General features: G+C 35.4%; 1 protein-coding gene across 4 annotated transcripts in view; it reads right to left on the bottom strand.

Annotated features, from left to right (window-relative positions):
• Window positions 1–8,405: 8,405 nt before the first annotated feature.
• LOC110446262 (protein angel homolog 2-like) overlaps window positions 8,406–18,447 on the bottom strand; it is a 28,156-nt gene continuing 18,114 nt past the window's right edge. The window contains exons 1-5 of one of the 4 annotated variants that reach the window (XM_021491310.1): window positions 17,341–17,433; window positions 16,379–16,893; window positions 15,826–16,079; window positions 12,043–12,112; window positions 8,406–11,586 (exon numbers count right to left, since the gene is read on the bottom strand). In XM_021491310.1, coding sequence (XP_021346985.1) covers window positions 10,628–11,586; window positions 12,043–12,112; window positions 15,826–16,079; window positions 16,379–16,853 — 1,758 coding nt within the window. In that variant the 5' untranslated portion in view covers window positions 16,854–16,893; window positions 17,341–17,433 and the 3' untranslated portion in view covers window positions 8,406–10,627. Of the gene's footprint in view, window positions 11,587–12,042; window positions 12,113–15,825; window positions 16,080–16,378; window positions 17,250–17,340; window positions 17,434–18,447 lie in introns of those variants that run through there. The other 3 variants (XM_021491312.1, XM_021491311.1, XM_021491309.1) reach the window with 3 other exon arrangements.

Consider the following 18,447-nt stretch of genomic DNA (forward strand, 5'->3'; position numbering starts at 1 on the left):
CTGAAATATGAGGCAGATGGTGAATTGCGAGGTATACAAATGGATTGTAAAATGACTACATTTTGAGCTATACATATGAATGGATTAAAGAAGACTGGATCGTGAGGCAACTGATGGATTATGAGGTACATATACATGTATTAATGGATCTCACTGGGTTGCTGGGACGCGGCTCTTCTGTCCTCATAATGCTATTTATGCAAGTGAAAAGCATGTTTTGTAATATAAGTTTTTTTTGTATTTGTCTGTGATATAAGTGCGTTCGAAGTGTTTTTTAAAATTATTTAATTTATTGAAGTTTTCATAACACGTGCTCAAAATATTTCTGTACATCCTGTATTGACGTATTTGATATAAATAAGTTTGATATGAGCAGATGTAATTTCTGTCTACTGAGCAAATTATTTTCTCCCATAATTTACATATTTTTTACATTTATATCATTGCATTGTGACATTGTTTCAGGCGATTTAAAATCCTAATCAGAGATTGAAATTATGTATTTGCTAAAGTAAAAGATACTTTTTTCAAACGTTTTTTTTAAGGTACAAACAGTGCACGGAATGGGAGAAAACACCCGCCAAACCTGTGATAAAAGTTTATTGTTATTTTTCATCTAATTATTTTGTCGTTTAAAAGATTATATATTATTGATCTCGAGTCACAATCAAATGATAGCCGCAACTTGTTGGGAAATATAAAAGTCTCAATCTGCTGAATGTTGTTATTGGCACATTTATTATGATGAAAATGTTGTTATCAAAAAGAAAATGGCTGAAAGTGACATCATTTCTTAACTATTGAAATACTTTTTGATATACTGAAAAGTTTGTTTTCCGTAACATTTATGGACAGTAATTGCATCTTTCTGTTTAAGATGAAGTAATATTTTGTCCACTTGACCCAATAACGAACTGCGACTATTGTGAAGTTATTCTCGGGTTTCTTGTTGTAAACATTCCAGAATTGAAATTCTGAATTAAAATTGATACCACACAATTCGGTGGGTTTTTCTTTTACATTACTACGTACTATTCAAATCCAAATTATCATGACTGCTGAAGATATTCATTGTATTGCATAGGGGTTCAGTAACCTTCGTCGTCGTCTGATGTGATCTTTTCCTCGTTACTCAACAGTTTACGCTAGCTTACGCTCTATACACTCCTGGAATATGTAATAGCAAAATTGAAAGCACGCGGCTAGCTATTTGATTTGTCAGGGATAAAAACACCCGACCAATCACTAGGCTGATACACCATGCTGTGGAGAACAATTTGTTTTAAAACATTATCGAGCATATTATATTAACACTCTGTACGAGTATGTGTCCTTATTTTTACTCTTAATATTAAAAATCAAAATGCCGCATTGTTCAATAGATTAAACAGTTATGATTAAGTACAAACACGTTGGGTTTATTCTTGTTATATTACACAAAAAGGCGGACTGTGCATACCATCGTCCTGTGGATAAATTATATGCTGACTGACAGCCATATCATTCATCAGTAAGCTACATGTAAAATTCCCTCAGCTCTTTGTATTTTCGTACTTCAATTTTTTGTGCAGTAACGTACTGTATCAATATTGAAAATACCTGTCGAACCCGATGATATATCAAACAGTGGTGGTGTGAGGTTGCGACACTATAGACTGTCCTTTTCCTTCTGCGGATAAAGTAGTCAAACTAATTTCGGTCTTCATTACTGAACACAACAGATACTCTTCTACTACATACTAATGCGATATCGTAGCTCATCTGAACGAGGCCAATCTCTGTTCTGTGGGGTCCATGTATACGTAGGGGGGCGTAAGAAGAAGACACGTAAGTTGACGAACCAGGATTGGCATGAACTTTCATAACACATTAGTTTACATCGGTTTATTTAGCTTCTCAGTATAGATTATTGAATTGACATTGTTTTGCGATCATGTCCGACTAACGGAAACACGAAGATTCGCTAAATTGAACATCTCAAAATCAATTTTTTTCTTCAAGTCAAGAGCGAAATTAATAGCTCATTTCGAAGAAATAAAAGTGTTCTTTTGCGTTACTGTACGCATCATTTATATTGGTTGGACATTTTTGAAAATATGATTCTCGAAACAAGCTTAACACAGGTTTGTCATTCCGAGAAATTCAGTACCAACAATATATTATATGTATAGTATATATCCATTAAATTGGAGGCAGATACCTTGTATATGCTATTACAAAACGAAACAAGGTTACCGCGAGCGGTATATAATACGCCCGTCACACATTGAATGAGCAGTTGTTTGTATGATGAAATATATGAAGTATTTGTGAGTAATTGATATTAAAAGAGAAATCATTCAACATAACTGGTAGATCAATGAGTGCAATACAACATCATGGAACGCATGCATCGCATTAATGAAACCAAGGGTAATAACTCCAGTAATTATGGTCGGATAATGGCGGTTATCGAACTTGTCCGAGGTTTCATGGTAATTAACCTTGTTGTGAAGTTTGAAGTTAATCCGTTAATAATTACTCGAGATATCGAGCGGACACTGTTTTGGCAAATCCATAAAGGGGCATAACTCCAGAAATTATGGTCAGATAATGGCGGTTATCGAACTTGTCCGAGGTTTCATGGTAATTAACCTTGTTGTGAAGTTTGAAGTTAATCCGTTAATAATTACTCGAGATATCGAGCGGACATCGTTTGCCCGCCCACCCGCCCGCCCGCTCACGTGATAACATAATACGTCCCCGTCTTCGACAGGCGTATAAAAATTAGCATATACTCCTAGCTTAGGATAACGAGAGGATGCAACATTATACCAGAACTTAATTATTGATGATGCGTATGTGGGAAACGATGGACAATCTGTAGAATTTTTTTCTCCATTGAACATTTGGTTGCAACAGGGGACGATGGTGGTAGTAAAAGGCTTAATGGGAGGTGCGGTGTGAGGAATCGTAAACTTTATGACAGACTGGCTGAAAAGATAAACGATGGATGAGTGCATGAGATATTTTTTTAAACATTTTACGACCCATCGACATTTTCGGGCCAACAAATCTGTGAAAAGAGACGCTCACAAAAAGTAATACATCAAATTTAAACTAAAAGGATCAGAAGTGTTTGCAAAAAACATCGATAGAAAACGACATTGTATAATTTATTTAATCGTAAAGTTCAATTGTATGTATATATATAATAATCATATATTAATGGCACAAAAACTATATCAAGTTGGTACATAATAAAATGTGTTACGTGTTTGTTTCAATCTTTGTAATCAGTAATAACATATTGGTCTGTACGTGGTTGATTGCAAACAATAAAGTTGACCTTCAGTTTGTAAAATGTAAGGAGAGAAATATAGGTATGGCCCATGTAACCTACTTTCTCTCAGCGGTCTGATCTGCTAGTTGCACAATAGCTCATCTAAGGTCTATTGCAAACAGTTTTGGTTCTTCAGTCGAATTGGGTTTTAACAAAATTTGATATGGAAGATAGTAGAGAAGACATTTTACATCTTCAGGTTGTAGATTAAATGCTGCTTTGTCTGATTTGCTCCCTTATTTCCACCAATTCCGATATGACCAGGGATCCAAATTAAGATTAAGTGACAGAAAACTCAATTCTTGTTCATACCAAGAATATTAATTATAATGCTTTGTAGTACTGATTAAACTAACAGGAGCAGATCATTGCTTGTTGATATCTCTTTTTTAATCTTTTCCTCAACTAGATTATTTACAAATGTTTCAGCTGTGACAATAGAGGCATTAGTGGGTACATGAAAGGAAGGATATGCAATGTATGTTGCCAACAACACAGGCTGCTTCTACTCGACCTTTAGAGCCATTGGTATGAAAAGGTGTATGTGAAGGACAGTATGAAATGTACTCTGAAAAAAGAACTCTTATATTGAACCCTGGGAGAGTACGAGATTTGCCGTTCCCGGTGATCAGATTATGGGGATTTCAAGAACTAATATTAATACCCGGCCTCCTCTGCCAAACAAATTTATCGTCGTCAGAAGGCTACGTTATCGCAGCTAGGGAATTTCCAGAAATACTTTGGATTTAGGGCAGACATGGAAGCAGCTGTGGTGCGAGTGTCGAAGATAGGAGACGTAGGACTCCAGCTGTTGTAGAGACAAGACATCAGCTTGAAGCCACCCATACACGGGCAGCAACATGGCCAATTTCTGTTGACTGGCCGCCATGCATTAGTGCATGTATTATCCAGTTTAAACCTCTCTTGAGAAATGGACTAAGCTGCTGACGTGTGTGGATTACCAATCTGGTAAACCCATGGTTTTTCCCACACATGTGATTTTGACAATCTGTTGTATACTAACCAAATCAAATGCAGTACATACCCACTAGCAAGTTAATACTTTTATTTTAAATAAAACAAGAGGCCCAAGGGCCTTAGCGGTCACCTGAGTTATATCATAGGTACTGGTAGCTTTATTTTATTGTTTAGATGTGATGTGGAAATCAGCATGTAAACTAAGTGAAATACAATACTTGTCATGTCATCAATGGATAAGAATTTGAAAATATTGGTAAATGTTCCCTTTGGAGCCCTACCCTAGCCCCTGGGGATTGGGAAGGAATCCTCATTTTACAAAGTATAACTCTCATTTACCCAAGATGATTCTGACTAAGTTTGAGCAATTTTCTGCTGAAAATGGATAAAATATATACCGAAAAGTGTTATTTCCCTATATAAACTATATTAAACGTTAACCCCTCCCCAAGGGAGAACGGATAGCTCGGGGTCCTGATATTTTCAATTTAAATAAAGCCCCTGATGATCTTTCTTTCCACGTAAAGAAAATCACTGTAGTACCTCTGAGTCTGGAGAAGAAGATTTTTGAAATATTGATTAATTTTCCCTTTGGGGCCCCGCCCTGGCCCCAGGGGTCGGGGTAGGAATCTCAATTTTACAATTTGAAACCATCTACCTCCAAGGATAATTCTCACCAAGTAAAAATAATTTCCTACAGAAAGTTGTCAAAATATACCCAAAAGTGTTATTTCCCTATATAAACTATAGTAAACTTTACCCCCTCCCCAAGGGAGAACGGATAGCTCGGGGGTCCTGAAATTTACAATTTAAGTAAAGCCCCTGATGATCTTTCTTTCCACGTAGAGAAAATCACTGTAGTACCTCTGAGTCTGGAGAAGAAGATTTTTGAAATATTGATTAATTTTCCCTTTGGGGCCCCGCCCTGGCCCCAGGGGTCGGGGTAGGAATCTCAATTTTACAATTTGAAACCATCTACCTCCAAGGATAATTCTCACCAAGTAAAAATAATTTCCTACAGAAAGTTGTCAAAATATACCCAAAAGTGTTATTTCCCTATATAAACTATAGTAAACTTTACCCCCTCCCCAAGGGAGAACGGATAGCTCGGGGGTCCTGAAATTTACAATTTAAGTAAAGCCCCTGATGATCTTTCTTTCCACGTAGAGAAAATCACTGTAGTACCTCTGAGTCTGGAGAAGAAGATTTTTGAAATATTGATTAATTTTCCCTTTGGGGCCCCGCCCTGGCCCCAGGGGTTGGGGTAGGAATCCCAATTTTACAATTTTGAAGCCTCATCTACCAAGGATGATTCTGACCAAGTTTGAAAAAAATCCATCCACTGGTTCTTGAGAAGAAGTTGAAAATGTAAAAGTTTACGCACGACGCACGACGGACGACGACGGACGAAAAGCGATTAGAATAGGTCACTTGAGCAAAGCTCAGGTGACCTAAAAACTTACAGACGGTTTTATCATACTATTTAAATGCGTTTTTTCTCCTTATATGAGGTCTTTTTGATTGTATACAAGACAATGATTTGCAGCGATTTAAATTTAGAAACACTTGGATTTAAGACAATTTCAAATGCAGTGTACGTAGATGTCGCGGTTGTGGGGAAGATTTTGAGTATATATATAATCTTTTCAAGGAAATGTAACACTGACAAAGCTCAGCATCACTTAACAGTTCTTGATGAGTTAACAAATAATAATGTATAGCAGGAAACTTTAATTGTATATTTGTTCCAGTTCAGCAATGAATATACATGTATATTGTTAAGCAATATTTTCGCTGTGGAACTATAAATGTTTGTCATGAAATAGCTTACAACTTTCTCCCAAGTCTTTCAAGATGTTGTACATCATTGTGAAAGGTCACCAAAAATAGAAAACAAAAACAAAAATACAATTTGTATTGTCTTTTTTAAAAGAAAATATCAGATTCTGTAAATAAATATCTAACAAACTTTCCAAACAAGGCTTAATATCCATTAATAATAAAACAGTTCAAATTAAGGTTCTCTGGATTCTAAAATGATTGATCACCATACCTAACCTTGCGAATGACATGCTGACCATCTCTTATCCATCATTACAATGATTTTCACAAAAGTAATATTTTAGTTATATGTAGATATTTAATTACGAAAAGAACATTGTGACAAAGAATTTCTGAAAATCTGTTACCTTTTCCAGTTTTACAACAGGTTCATATAGAACCAACTTCATGAAAGATCATGATACATCAATACCTGATAGGTATCCTCTGGTGATTATCACACAATTATCACATGATTTTAACTTTACTGCGATAAATTCATCATGATTTTATTAAAAACTCAAAACCATCACATATTTCCTTCGTAGACTTTTTTTAATTAGGCTTTTTTCTAAAAAAAAATAGTATATATCACTTCCTTGTCATGCACTGAATACACTCATATTTTGTAAGTATTATAAACTGCTGCTTTTTAATTCGGCAGGGCCTTTACTTCCTAAATGAAACAAGAGATGCCAGATCGAGGGATCTTGGCACCCACCTTTGTACCATCTTCATTAGTTCTTTGTCAATTCAATCTTTTCTCTTCTTTCCTCTAATCTGTTTGATCGAGTCATGCAGTAAATGCACCTTGAGGTAACTTTTGATCTTAACTTAATACTGATGTGTATGAAAGCCAACCTTCAAAGTGAGTTTGTCATTTTGACTTTATAACCACCATTGGCGAGCAAGTGATCGTCCATTTTAGGCACTGCTGCAACAACAAGGGAACAAGGGAAACCTACATATACAATTTGAGAAAGATTCCTCTGGTACTTCCAGAGAAATAGTGATAACAAACTTTCACTATCAAAATCAAAGATAGCTGCCTGTCGGCCATGTTGTTTATCCGATCCATCTCAAAAGTTGCCCTGCACAGCTCAGGACCAAGGGGAACCTACATATACAATTTGAGAAAGATGCCTCTGGTACTTTCTTGAGAAATACTGATAACAAGAATTGTTTAAGGACGGACGGTGGACGACGGACGGACGGACAACGGACCACAGACGCAGGATGATTTGAATTGCCCACCATCAGATGACGGTGGGCTAAAAATTAAAGACTTGTCTTGTTTAATATATAGAGAATAATACATGCCTTTTTCCATATGGGTTGATACTGGGTGTGATATGGAAAAAGGCGTGTTTTATTCTGTTTATTACATACTTACTAAATAAAAGCTACTATCTTATGATCTATTTTTCTTTTAAAATATCGAAAAACGAAATATATCCAAAAGAGGTGTGATACAGGTTTTACGGGCTGATACAGGTGATACGGCTTTTGGGGTGTGATACGGCGAGGGCTGATATGGGTTAGAGCAATTGTGTCGTATCGGATATACAAACAAGAGGCCCATGGGCCTAAACGGTCACCTGAGTCCTACAGTATTTATTTTTGTTGTTGAAATATGTACCAATTTGAGTACAAAATAGTTAAGTATAACGTTAACTTAAGTTTGTCATGTCCATGAGCTGATCATTCCTAGACCGAGTTTCAGTTAAATCGGCCTATTAGAACTTGTTTTTAAGTTTGAAATAGTTTTTTGAAAATGGCGGCCATGTCGGCCATATTGGATTTCTGATCGACCCGAAAAATAACAACACTTTGTCAGGACCATGAGTCGATCATTCCTACCAGGTTTCAGTTCAATCGGCCCAGCAGAACTTGACTTAAAGTTTGAAATAGTTTTTCAAAATGGCGGCCGTGTCGGCCATATTGGATTTCTGATCGACCCGAAAAATAACAACACTTTGTCAGGACCATGAGTCGATCATTCCTACCAGGTTTCAGTTCAATCGGCCCAGCAGAACTTGACTTTAAGTTTGAAATAGTTTTTCAAAATGGCGGCCGTGGCGGCCATATTGGATTTCTGATCGACCCGAAAAATAACAACACTTGGTCAGGGAGATGTCAGTAACCTTCCCATGAAATATTAATGAAATCCCTTTGCCAGTATTTCAGCTTAAGTTGAAAATGTAAAATGTTAACAGACGACGGACGAAGACAGATAGCAATAGGTCACTTGAGCTAAAACTCAGATGACCTAAAAACCCATATTTATTAGTAAGTATGTAATAAATTTCATTATATTAAATGATATTATGCCGTACAATAATGTATATGAAATGCTCAGAGTGATACATCTATTGATTAACAACAACAGCCTCAGCCAGATACACATCACAATCCTACAGTACAGACACAAAAGTATAGCTGCCATAAATCTGTACAGTATCTTCATTTTACAACAAAAATCTGATGGCCATGTGCAGGTTCGATTCTTAAGATTTTACTGCCATTTGTTCACAGTAGCATATTTCATTAATACTGGCTCATTTGAGCTCACAAAAATTGTTTACTACATGTCTATTCATAATATCAGTTATGGAAATAATGAAAACAACAATTTCAACATTTCAAAATCTAAATACATGCATACAGTTTCAAGATATTGAGTTGCTCAAACTGTAACGGAAGTCATCTCTTGATCAGAATGGTAATAGGAGATTAAATTATGACAAGATACACACCTTATTCACAAATACTGTGGTAATTGACGAGTATCTAATGCTGAAATATACTTCTATAGCATTATCAGGAAACAATATTCTTAGTACAATGGTAACTTTTACAACATTTCTGCCAGTATTATTTTATCAGCATTTTGCTTGTATGAGAATCCTTTTGTTATCAGCGTCATGTTGTTTGTCATTGAAAGAAAATAAAATAAAATGTTTAGAGTACCAAAGTAAAAATACACATTTTTTTTCTGACAAAATAAATAATTTCATGAAGGTAGTTTGTCAATGCCAGAAACACTACTGAACCCATTATCAGGCACATGAACTCTTAATGTAGCACTATATTCTACGAAATACTGCCTTAGTACATTTGTATAATGTATATGTCTATCGAAGGCCAAACAAAATACGTATGGTGTGGCGGCTTTCCATTTGGCTAGGATAATTTAGGATGAGTATGTAGACATGACTTGCTATTTTTCAAAATCTGTTTACTATATCAATTTTGTCTAATCAGCACATACCTTCAAACTTTAACACAGTCAATGATATATATATATATAAATATTGATATAAAGAAAATTCCTTTCCTGATTTTTTTTTTACATAGTTATAATGGACAAAGGACTTTGTAACTGACAGGTTGTTCAAGCTATAGAACGTTGGATAAGTTCATGAGAAATCCATTAACATGAGTGAAAAGTTTAGATAAAGTAACTAAAAGAGTGCAACTGGTTGATCCAAGGTAAACTTGTTCTGAATACATGCACAACTATTTTGAAATTTGCTCTGTGGAATAACCTGAAATGAAGTAAATTAAAAAAGAATACCGGTATACCTAACTTAGTGCAATGGAAACTACAATTGTAATTCATTCACCAGGTCTCCAGCTGTAAATCCATCAAACTCATCATCTTGGTGCTTGAACACTACATGTACTATAAGTGTCAATTCCTTCATCAATGTTATTTATTTCCGATTTTTTGTTGGAGAACCAATATGCCAGGATCAGTTAAACAATATTACTGTCCATATCATACCAGGCCAAAATAAATGTTCCTTATCTCCTTTTTGCCTGAATTTCATTCATTGATTGATTATCCTTATGATACTATGATTATGACTTTGCCACCATCTGCATGTAACAGTCAAAGGGAGACCACTCATAAAATGTATAGCAATTTAAAAATAAATTTGAGCAAATCCACAGAGATGGCTAAGGTTTTAAGACAGAAACATTATGTTCTTATATTCATAAATGATAGATACAGACATGACTGGACACATTTTTATACACAAGTTAAAACTATGGTAAAGGATGGCACATCTTTGATTGTGTTCATTCCAAATTGCAATGAAATTTTCAAATTTCCTCTTACTGTGGATGGAAGATTCAATTTTTCAGCCTTTCTAAATATACAATAAATCTTCAATTCAATTTCTTTCAATTCATATGCAGTTTAGCATACATGTACCATTAACTTACTTTTCCTTCTTTCCTATAAATTCTATCTCTTTAGCCCATTGTTCCTTCTTCCCTATAAATTCTATCTCTTTAACCCATTGTTCCTTCTTTCCTATAAATTCTATCTCTTTGACCCATTTTTCCTTCTTTCCTATAATTTTGTTTCTTCTTTCCTATAGCTATAAATGCAATAACAAGATAGTGCCATACCACTTTAAGTTACTGTATACTTGCAACATACTACTATAAGCCAGTTTTATTGCATAAGCGTAAAAGGCTGCTTCTGATAAAGGATCAATCAAGCAGGAATCGGCTGAGGATTGGGAGATGGTCAGAGGGATGGTGTTTTGAGGGAAAAGTTCCTATTTGGTTTAGTTCTTCTTCCGACATGAGTCCCAAGCGTCCCAAAAGTGTCAGACATCCTTCCTTAGTGTCCCTGTGGTTGCGGTTGTAGAAGATAAAATCCACAATGGCACTGTCATGTCCATGATGTGTCGTCACCTCCTTTACAGACTTGCCTAGTCGCTCAATCCGGTGTTTGTAGCTAGACACAAAGTTGAGATTATGCCACAGACACCCACTGTCCTCTCTCCTCACTGAAAAGGCTCCTTGTGAATCCCGTTGTATCTGTGCTGAAGAACTTGAAGGGATTTCATCCTCTGTGAAATACTGTGATGATGATTTTTGATTTGAAGGGGGCATATCCAACTGATTTTCTTTAACATATGTACAATGGTCAGAGATGTTTAGTTCAGACGGAAAGAAATTTCTAGGCAGATATGACTCTCTCCCTCGCCGGCCCCCTCTTTGACCTGACAGCGTTCTAGTCAGTAGTCCTTCAAAGTTGAGATATCCATCAGCCAAGAATTGGTATAAGTCACTTTCAGGCACTAAGTTAAAGTCACCACAAAGAATGGTGGGAATGTGAGTTGTGTGACCGTCTCCTGTTAATGTGAGTGACATTTTTTTTATCTCTGTCAACAGAAGAACCATCTGTGCTAACTTAATGTCTCCTCGTTTTGGGTTAAAGAGTAGATGGGTATTTGCGACACACAATTCTCTCCGACGTTTCCGCTTAGTGACTGGTTCCAGCTTCATTATCAGTGCTACATTGTCACGGTCTAGGATACTATATTGTCTCTTATAGCACAAATGGCTACATTTGACCATTTTGAACCGATGTGCATTGTAAAATGTAGCACAGCCATCAAACTTGTCAGAGCCTGTCCTCTTCTGGAACTCTCCTTTGTAACCTGTCATAAAGGTAATACATTTACATTTTAATATCAAAACCTTTCAGATATACTGACAAGAGATTCCATGTATCAGCTTCAGCTTTTTATTATATGTAATCCTATCAATAAATTATCATCACCCATTTATCATTCACACATCATAAGCATGCAGTCAAAACTGTCAGCCATTATAATCTCAATAGAAAATGAAGTAAATTCTATTGAGATTATAATGGCTGACAGTGGATGTACTTGTAAGCTATACTCTTGCATTCTTGGAAATGAAGAAACTGATTTTATTATTATGTGAACAGATAACACTGCATCAGTCTGTGTGTCAGCAGTTAAATGATAATAAACCAGTTATATGGAATTACACTTGTAAGTGATCAAGATTCCTCTTCCACGCAGGCTTTAATGACTTGCATTGTTTTGCCTCTAATCATATTTTTGTCTTATATTTTGAACACTTACCTAATTTTGACAGTTCTGGTACAAAGAATGATTTGTAGTGTTCCAAGTTAACTTCTTGAAGACACAAAACCTGTTAAACAAGTAAATACTAATTAGTGAGATAAATAATACGTCTTGAAAGAAGTAAAAATCAGCAATATGATCAAATAGTGTCACCTCTCGTAGTAGCTGATCTCTGATATCTCCCATATACATGTAGGTGACAGAGATTGTCGATCTTCAATTTGTGATTAATCCTTTTTACCTATTCAAAGCTCTTGTATGATGAATATAATTTGATTATTGTCATTAGAGCAAATTTAATTGTTTGTCAATTGTCTTCTAAAAGTTAGTTCTCAAGTACACAATAATATTTATATAATAGAAATGTTAGATCTAATCTTTCAAGCCCTTTGGGTCCCCAGCAATTCTTATGTATCATTTTGAATATTCATCATGGAATATATGGTTCTCCGAGTATTCTGTTCTAGTTCAGTTAAAATCAATATCCTACTAGTACTATGTATCAAGTAGAGTACAACTTATCTGTTATAGATCTGTGAAAAAAAAATGTTTTAGAAACGACACTGATGATCATGAATGTAAAATCACTTGGGACACCCAGTGTGACAGGTCTACCCACTTGTCATCATTTTACATGGGTCATAACAGGAAATAATTTTATATATAATAATGCCTAATAAAAATATATTACTGTGTTTCCCTATTTCCTGACCAACCTTGTTTTTTTCATGCCGACTCTTAATACATTTCATTGGTCCCCCCCCCCCCTCCCCAGTCACTGTTATGCATTTATATTTATATTAGCCGTTAAATTGGTTCAAGTGTTCATATAATTTGCTATGAATTTTATTAGCCTTGACTCATGGTCAGTGTCAAAGTTTTATTTGAAGATAGTAGCTAATATAAGTAGCCTAGATAATTGTGGTTACTATATAGGTTGGGATCTGTAGATTAGTGTGACAATCTGTAGTCTAGGAGGGTGGAGTCCAGTGTGTGATGTCAGTGTTAGCTGATATTGACACACACACCACCCCTCCCCAGTCAAATTTAGCAGGATAAAGTCATGGCCATTTGAACCTAGTTGTGTAGGAGTCTAGTTTTAGCAGAATTACAGCAGCATCAACAATTTTAATGTAGCAGGATTTTGCTAAGGGACAGATAAGGTAGTAAGGTAGTTCAGCTTGGGAGTCAAAGGAGGAGAAGAGAGTTGGGTTTGGGAGTTGAGTTGAGGAGTATTGAGGAAGGGGGTTGAGTTAGGGAGACAGAGTTAAGAGGTCTAGAGATATAGAGGAGAGTTAGAAAGTTGGAGTTAAAGTGAGAATTAGGAAGTTAGTAATAATAGTAGTTTTAGCTGTAGTTTGTGAATCTGTGTAGTTTTAAAGTTTATAGTTGGAGATAAGTTTGGAGTGGAGAGATTGAGTTCACAATAGTAAAGACTTGTATATATTTTATGATGGATTAAAAAAAACTTGTGTTGTAAATGGTGTAAACTTTATATAAATGTACTTATTTTGTTGTTCAATTAATTTGAACTGGTGGTAGTGGAAATTGAGAACAGAAAGCATCAGTAATACAAAAGATAATGCAACACTGGTGACCATCAGTGGAGTTTGGAGTACTCCAAACTAGTGTCCAGCAGTAGGGAAAATACATAATTTTAACATTCAAGGAGGTAATTATAATCAGGAGATTATCTTCACCAGAAAATAAAATAAAATAAAAATATAAAATGAATGTTTTTCCTACCTACCCTATATTGTTTTTAGCCGAAACACAGGAAACACAAATATATTTTTATTTGGCCTAATTTATGCTATTCACACAGATAGATACAGTACTCCACTATCTGTGTAATTACATGCAATCTTTCGAGAACCTCATTCGGTTGAGAATGTGTTCAATAATATGGACAGAACATTTACATGTCAAATAAAGATATGTATAAAATGATACAGAGGGAAAACCTAGTTTGTATTAACAATATCAATTGTGTTAAAAATGCGGTGCTGATGCATCTATTTTAGCTTTTTCTTTGGTAATCCAATAACAATATCCTTACAAAAATGTGACTGCTATAACGGCACTGTAATCCAGTAACAGTTTTGTTACTGACAAAACTACCTGGAGGGCAAATATTCAAACTGCTCCAGCCGCAATATTGAAGTGTTTTGTTGGGGTGTTTTTTGAATGAGGCCTGCATGGCACTATAAAGAGCTAAGAACTAGAGTGAATTGGGGGAGAAGCTTAAAGTCTCCCAAGTTTCATGTAGGTAATTATCATGCTGTACTTCCTGCACAAATCAACCATCATACCCTGAAAGTTTCTTTAATACATAGACAACATCAATGCCACCACTGAATTATCAGTAATTCTTTGTTGTATTTTTTACTTCACTAATTTTGCCAACTTTTTAAAATGTTCATGGGGGAGTTTACACATGCTCTAAATCAAAAACATAAGATTAAATGTGTCTGCTTACACCCTAGGGGGAAAATATCACTTACAGCAAAGCAGTTGTAATAATAATAATTAATAATTTGAGGTTCTTATATATACTGCTTCATCACAATCTAGTTTGTAGGTTGTCTCAAAGCGGTTCACAAATTATCATCAGTGGTTATAGGGCCTTTGCAACCAGCCAATATCTTTCTCAACTCCCTGGGGAGCATACAGCCAGTGCTGCCATTTCGGCGCTCACAGCTAGCATTCTACATTTCTGGCACTGCCCAACTACGCACTCATTTACAGCTGAGTAGACTGGAACAAGCGGAGTAAAGTATCATGCTCAAAGATACAACACAGTGCCGTGCCGTGACTCAAACTCACAACCCTTCGGTCACGAGCCCGGCGTCCTTCCACTAGACTACAGTGCCTCCTACAATTGTAAGTGGCAACTTTTGAGTTATTCTTTCAGATGAAATCATCAGATCTTAGAAAATAGAAATAGTTCAGCAAATTCGTTGGTTGAAAATGGTCAATTTTTATTCAGGGTCCAAAATCAGGAGTCTGCCTAACAAATAGGGAGAGTTGGCAAACGTGTATGGTGTATATATGTTCAGAGTGATAAGAGCTATAGGTAATAAATCATGTCTAAAACCAAAACGTTAAACAGAAAGCATTATCAGCAAGATACTTGTAATTGTACATGTGAGTCTAAATATAAAGGGACTTCAACAACTGTATAGCTGTAGGTCCTTTAAGTCTGTTGAATAGGACTAACAGCAGATAAACTACAACTGCATAATTACTCCTTTCAATAAAGTTCCAGGTATTAAGTTGATACAATGGAAATAGGCATGATGCAACATACTGAGTCACTATTTCTAAAATAGGTACTATTCAGGTACATGCATTTCATAAGAGTTTAAAATAAAGATTTTAAGCCACACAATGTCACAAATCATTTGTCACCTATTTCTTTTAACTTTGAATGCTTTCAAATTCCAATATACCCACCACCTCAAAAGTGGTGGCCTTATTTACTTTCCCTTTTATAAAATATTGTATGAATTTTTTTAGTTATCCTGTACATCAAGAACAGGAAATACTGTCATGGGTATATTATCCATACATGTTTTAATTTTCGTATTATTAAAACAACTGATAGTATTAAGTCTTCAGTCGTATGTGTTTATGTCTGTCACTTTGTAGCATTCTTTTCATTTGGTTTCTTTCTTTTTTGGTATGAATAGACAGGAGGAAAAGCCACATAAAACATTTTTTTTTCTTGTTGATCTAAAAAGCTAGATGAATTCTTGAATTTGATATTATCATACTTACATCAGGCAAATGTTCTTTGATCTCATGCAGAAGAACATGCTTCCGGTAATTCCACTCTAGATACTTTTCTTCTGAGTTAACATACAAGTTAATATTGTCGTAAAGCAGGTTTTGGGCTAAAACATTGTAGGACATGACAGTGAAGTCTGTGCCATGGTAGCTATAATTTCCAAATAAGCACTGCCTTCCAATGGTGGTCCACTCCCATGTCCTTAGGGACTTGTATGAATCAAGATCAAACTCATCCTTGGTTTCTACAAAGAGAAATCAAAGATGCAGCTTTATATTTCAATAGACAAAGAAAATTTTCACATATGTCAGTCTAAATATTAAGTCAAATAATTGTTTTTATTGTATGTTGCGTTAGATAAAAACAAACTATTTTTGTAAACCCTTCTCATTGTAGTTACTTAATTACTATAACTATTGACTGAAGATAATAATGCTGAAGGAAGCTCATGGTAATGATGGCTGCATAGCTTACATTGTAATCTCATAGCTCTAGATAAACAGCATTTTAAATCTAACTTTAATACATGATGTAATTACTTACCTGGACTAGAGTCATCTTCTTCCTTTTTATGTTTCTTTAACGGAGGATTTGGTGAAAACGGCCTAGCTTTGTTTTCAATATCACTAAATGTTTTGGACTGCTGGGAGGAACTTGAACTAGGACCTCTTTGGAAATATTTGGAATCATTTAGTCTTGAAAATAGAGGTCCCATTGGATTATCTTCCAGACCTTTCACTGCAGAACCTTCCAAATCTCTGTAGTTTAGCTTTGGCAAGTTTGTTTTGGTGTTACCAATACTCCCTGTTAAATCTATTATTGCTGGGTCGTCAATAGTTACTGTTAAATCAATGATAGCTGGATCGTCATGTCTCATTTGATCTATAATCTCTCCTGGCGCACATGCCTGTTGCGACCTAGATGAACTACTTCCACTGCTGTATCTCCTTTTTTGAGACTTTGTTGTTGAAGTGTCATCAGTCGGTAATCCATTGGTTTCATAAGTTCTCAAATCCATAATACAGCTCCCTGTTCCATTAAAGAATAGTCTTGAGCACCTAGTAATGAGATTATTCTTAATTAATTTCGAAAACATTGTTCCGGTCAGATATATCTGCCATATACAGCAAAGGTATATGTGTTTATGGCATAACGGTGTGTATTATATTATCAATCTTATATAAGATACACAGACTTTGTAGTTATGTGTATCGATGTTACGTTTGGGAATGACAGCGTCCAATGCTAAACAAAATTAACACAACTTGAAAAATTGGCAAAACCTATTCAATATTCGGCAGTGATTAAAATTTACATAACGGTTATTCCAGACGAAATGTCACCAGCTGTTCTACATGAGGTTTCTAAATAGACATAGTATGTGTGTATCAGGGAAAGGTCAAGGTAATGTAAAAACAGTTTCATAACTGAGGGAAAGTCAGACATTTATGTTTAAAAACTGCAAAGAAATATATTAAAAAGCATACTAATCAAAATATAGTTACAATTTGTACAGGAAATTGGTCTTCTCTGAGCATTGAATCAGTATCACAACGTGTGCATGCCTTTATCATGGCGGACACACGACATTGTGCAATGTTTCCTGTTAAAGGGCAGTAACTCTAATACATTTTGTTGTACTTTCGTTTTGACTTCCAACACAAAAATAACAACACGTCAATATTCGTTCACAATAAGTTTTTTTTTTAATTTTCTAGTGACCTCAATTCCAATATAAAAATCAGAATTAATTCCATATTCACTCGTTTTAATTTGATTTCTTAAGTGCAAAAAATACGTAGAGGTTTCCACAAGAATTTCACCCATCGAAGTCATTTTCGACTGTTCCAAAATAGAGCTCAATAATTGGTCGACCAATGAGCAGTGTTCTATCAAGCTCGTATCGACCAATCAAATCGTGCATACTATCGCAGTGTGCCCTAGCGATGCGTAAACAATATGGCGGCTCCTGTAATACCTCGTGTTAATTTTGGATCCAGCACATGTCACCAAATCGTGTCACATGGAGGTGTCAACCCCCGTGAACAATGATATCAACAATATTGCTACAGCCAGGAACAGTCTAGAAGAAGATGGGATTGTGGAAAGCACGAGAAGGTTTTTAAGAAGAAGCTAGACGTTTTCGGCAAGACGGGAGTATGTACAATGTGTCATTTGTAAACTCGCTGCAGCCTGTAATAACAATGAACACGTACTGTACGTGCTGCTTAATTACATGCTTTTTCGCCATTTCAGTTATAAATTTTGGATAATGGCAGTAATTATTGACTATGAACTAATATTTTGAGATAGGGAGATGTGCTATGATTCGTGAAATATTGTATTCAATATTGATTTTTGACAGACAGATAGCCAGTTTACAAGCCTTGTTTTGGAGCGTATGTGAAATTTTGAGGTCATTCAGTTAATTTTCATGCCATTTTACTGTCATTCTATTTGTAATTCTTGTGAAATATGGTGTCCATATCGAACTACTCTGGCACATCAATTAGAAGTAGTTCAGAGAAAATTTCTTAAATTTTATGCTTTAAAGCAAAGATTGACTGTGATGTTTTATGAAGAAATATGTGTTTATTTTAATTTACCACCTC

Source organism: Mizuhopecten yessoensis, unplaced genomic scaffold (assembly GCF_002113885.1).
Source record: "Mizuhopecten yessoensis strain PY_sf001 unplaced genomic scaffold, ASM211388v2 scaffold2671, whole genome shotgun sequence".
NCBI classification, from domain to species: Eukaryota; Metazoa; Mollusca; class Bivalvia; order Pectinida; family Pectinidae; genus Mizuhopecten; species Mizuhopecten yessoensis.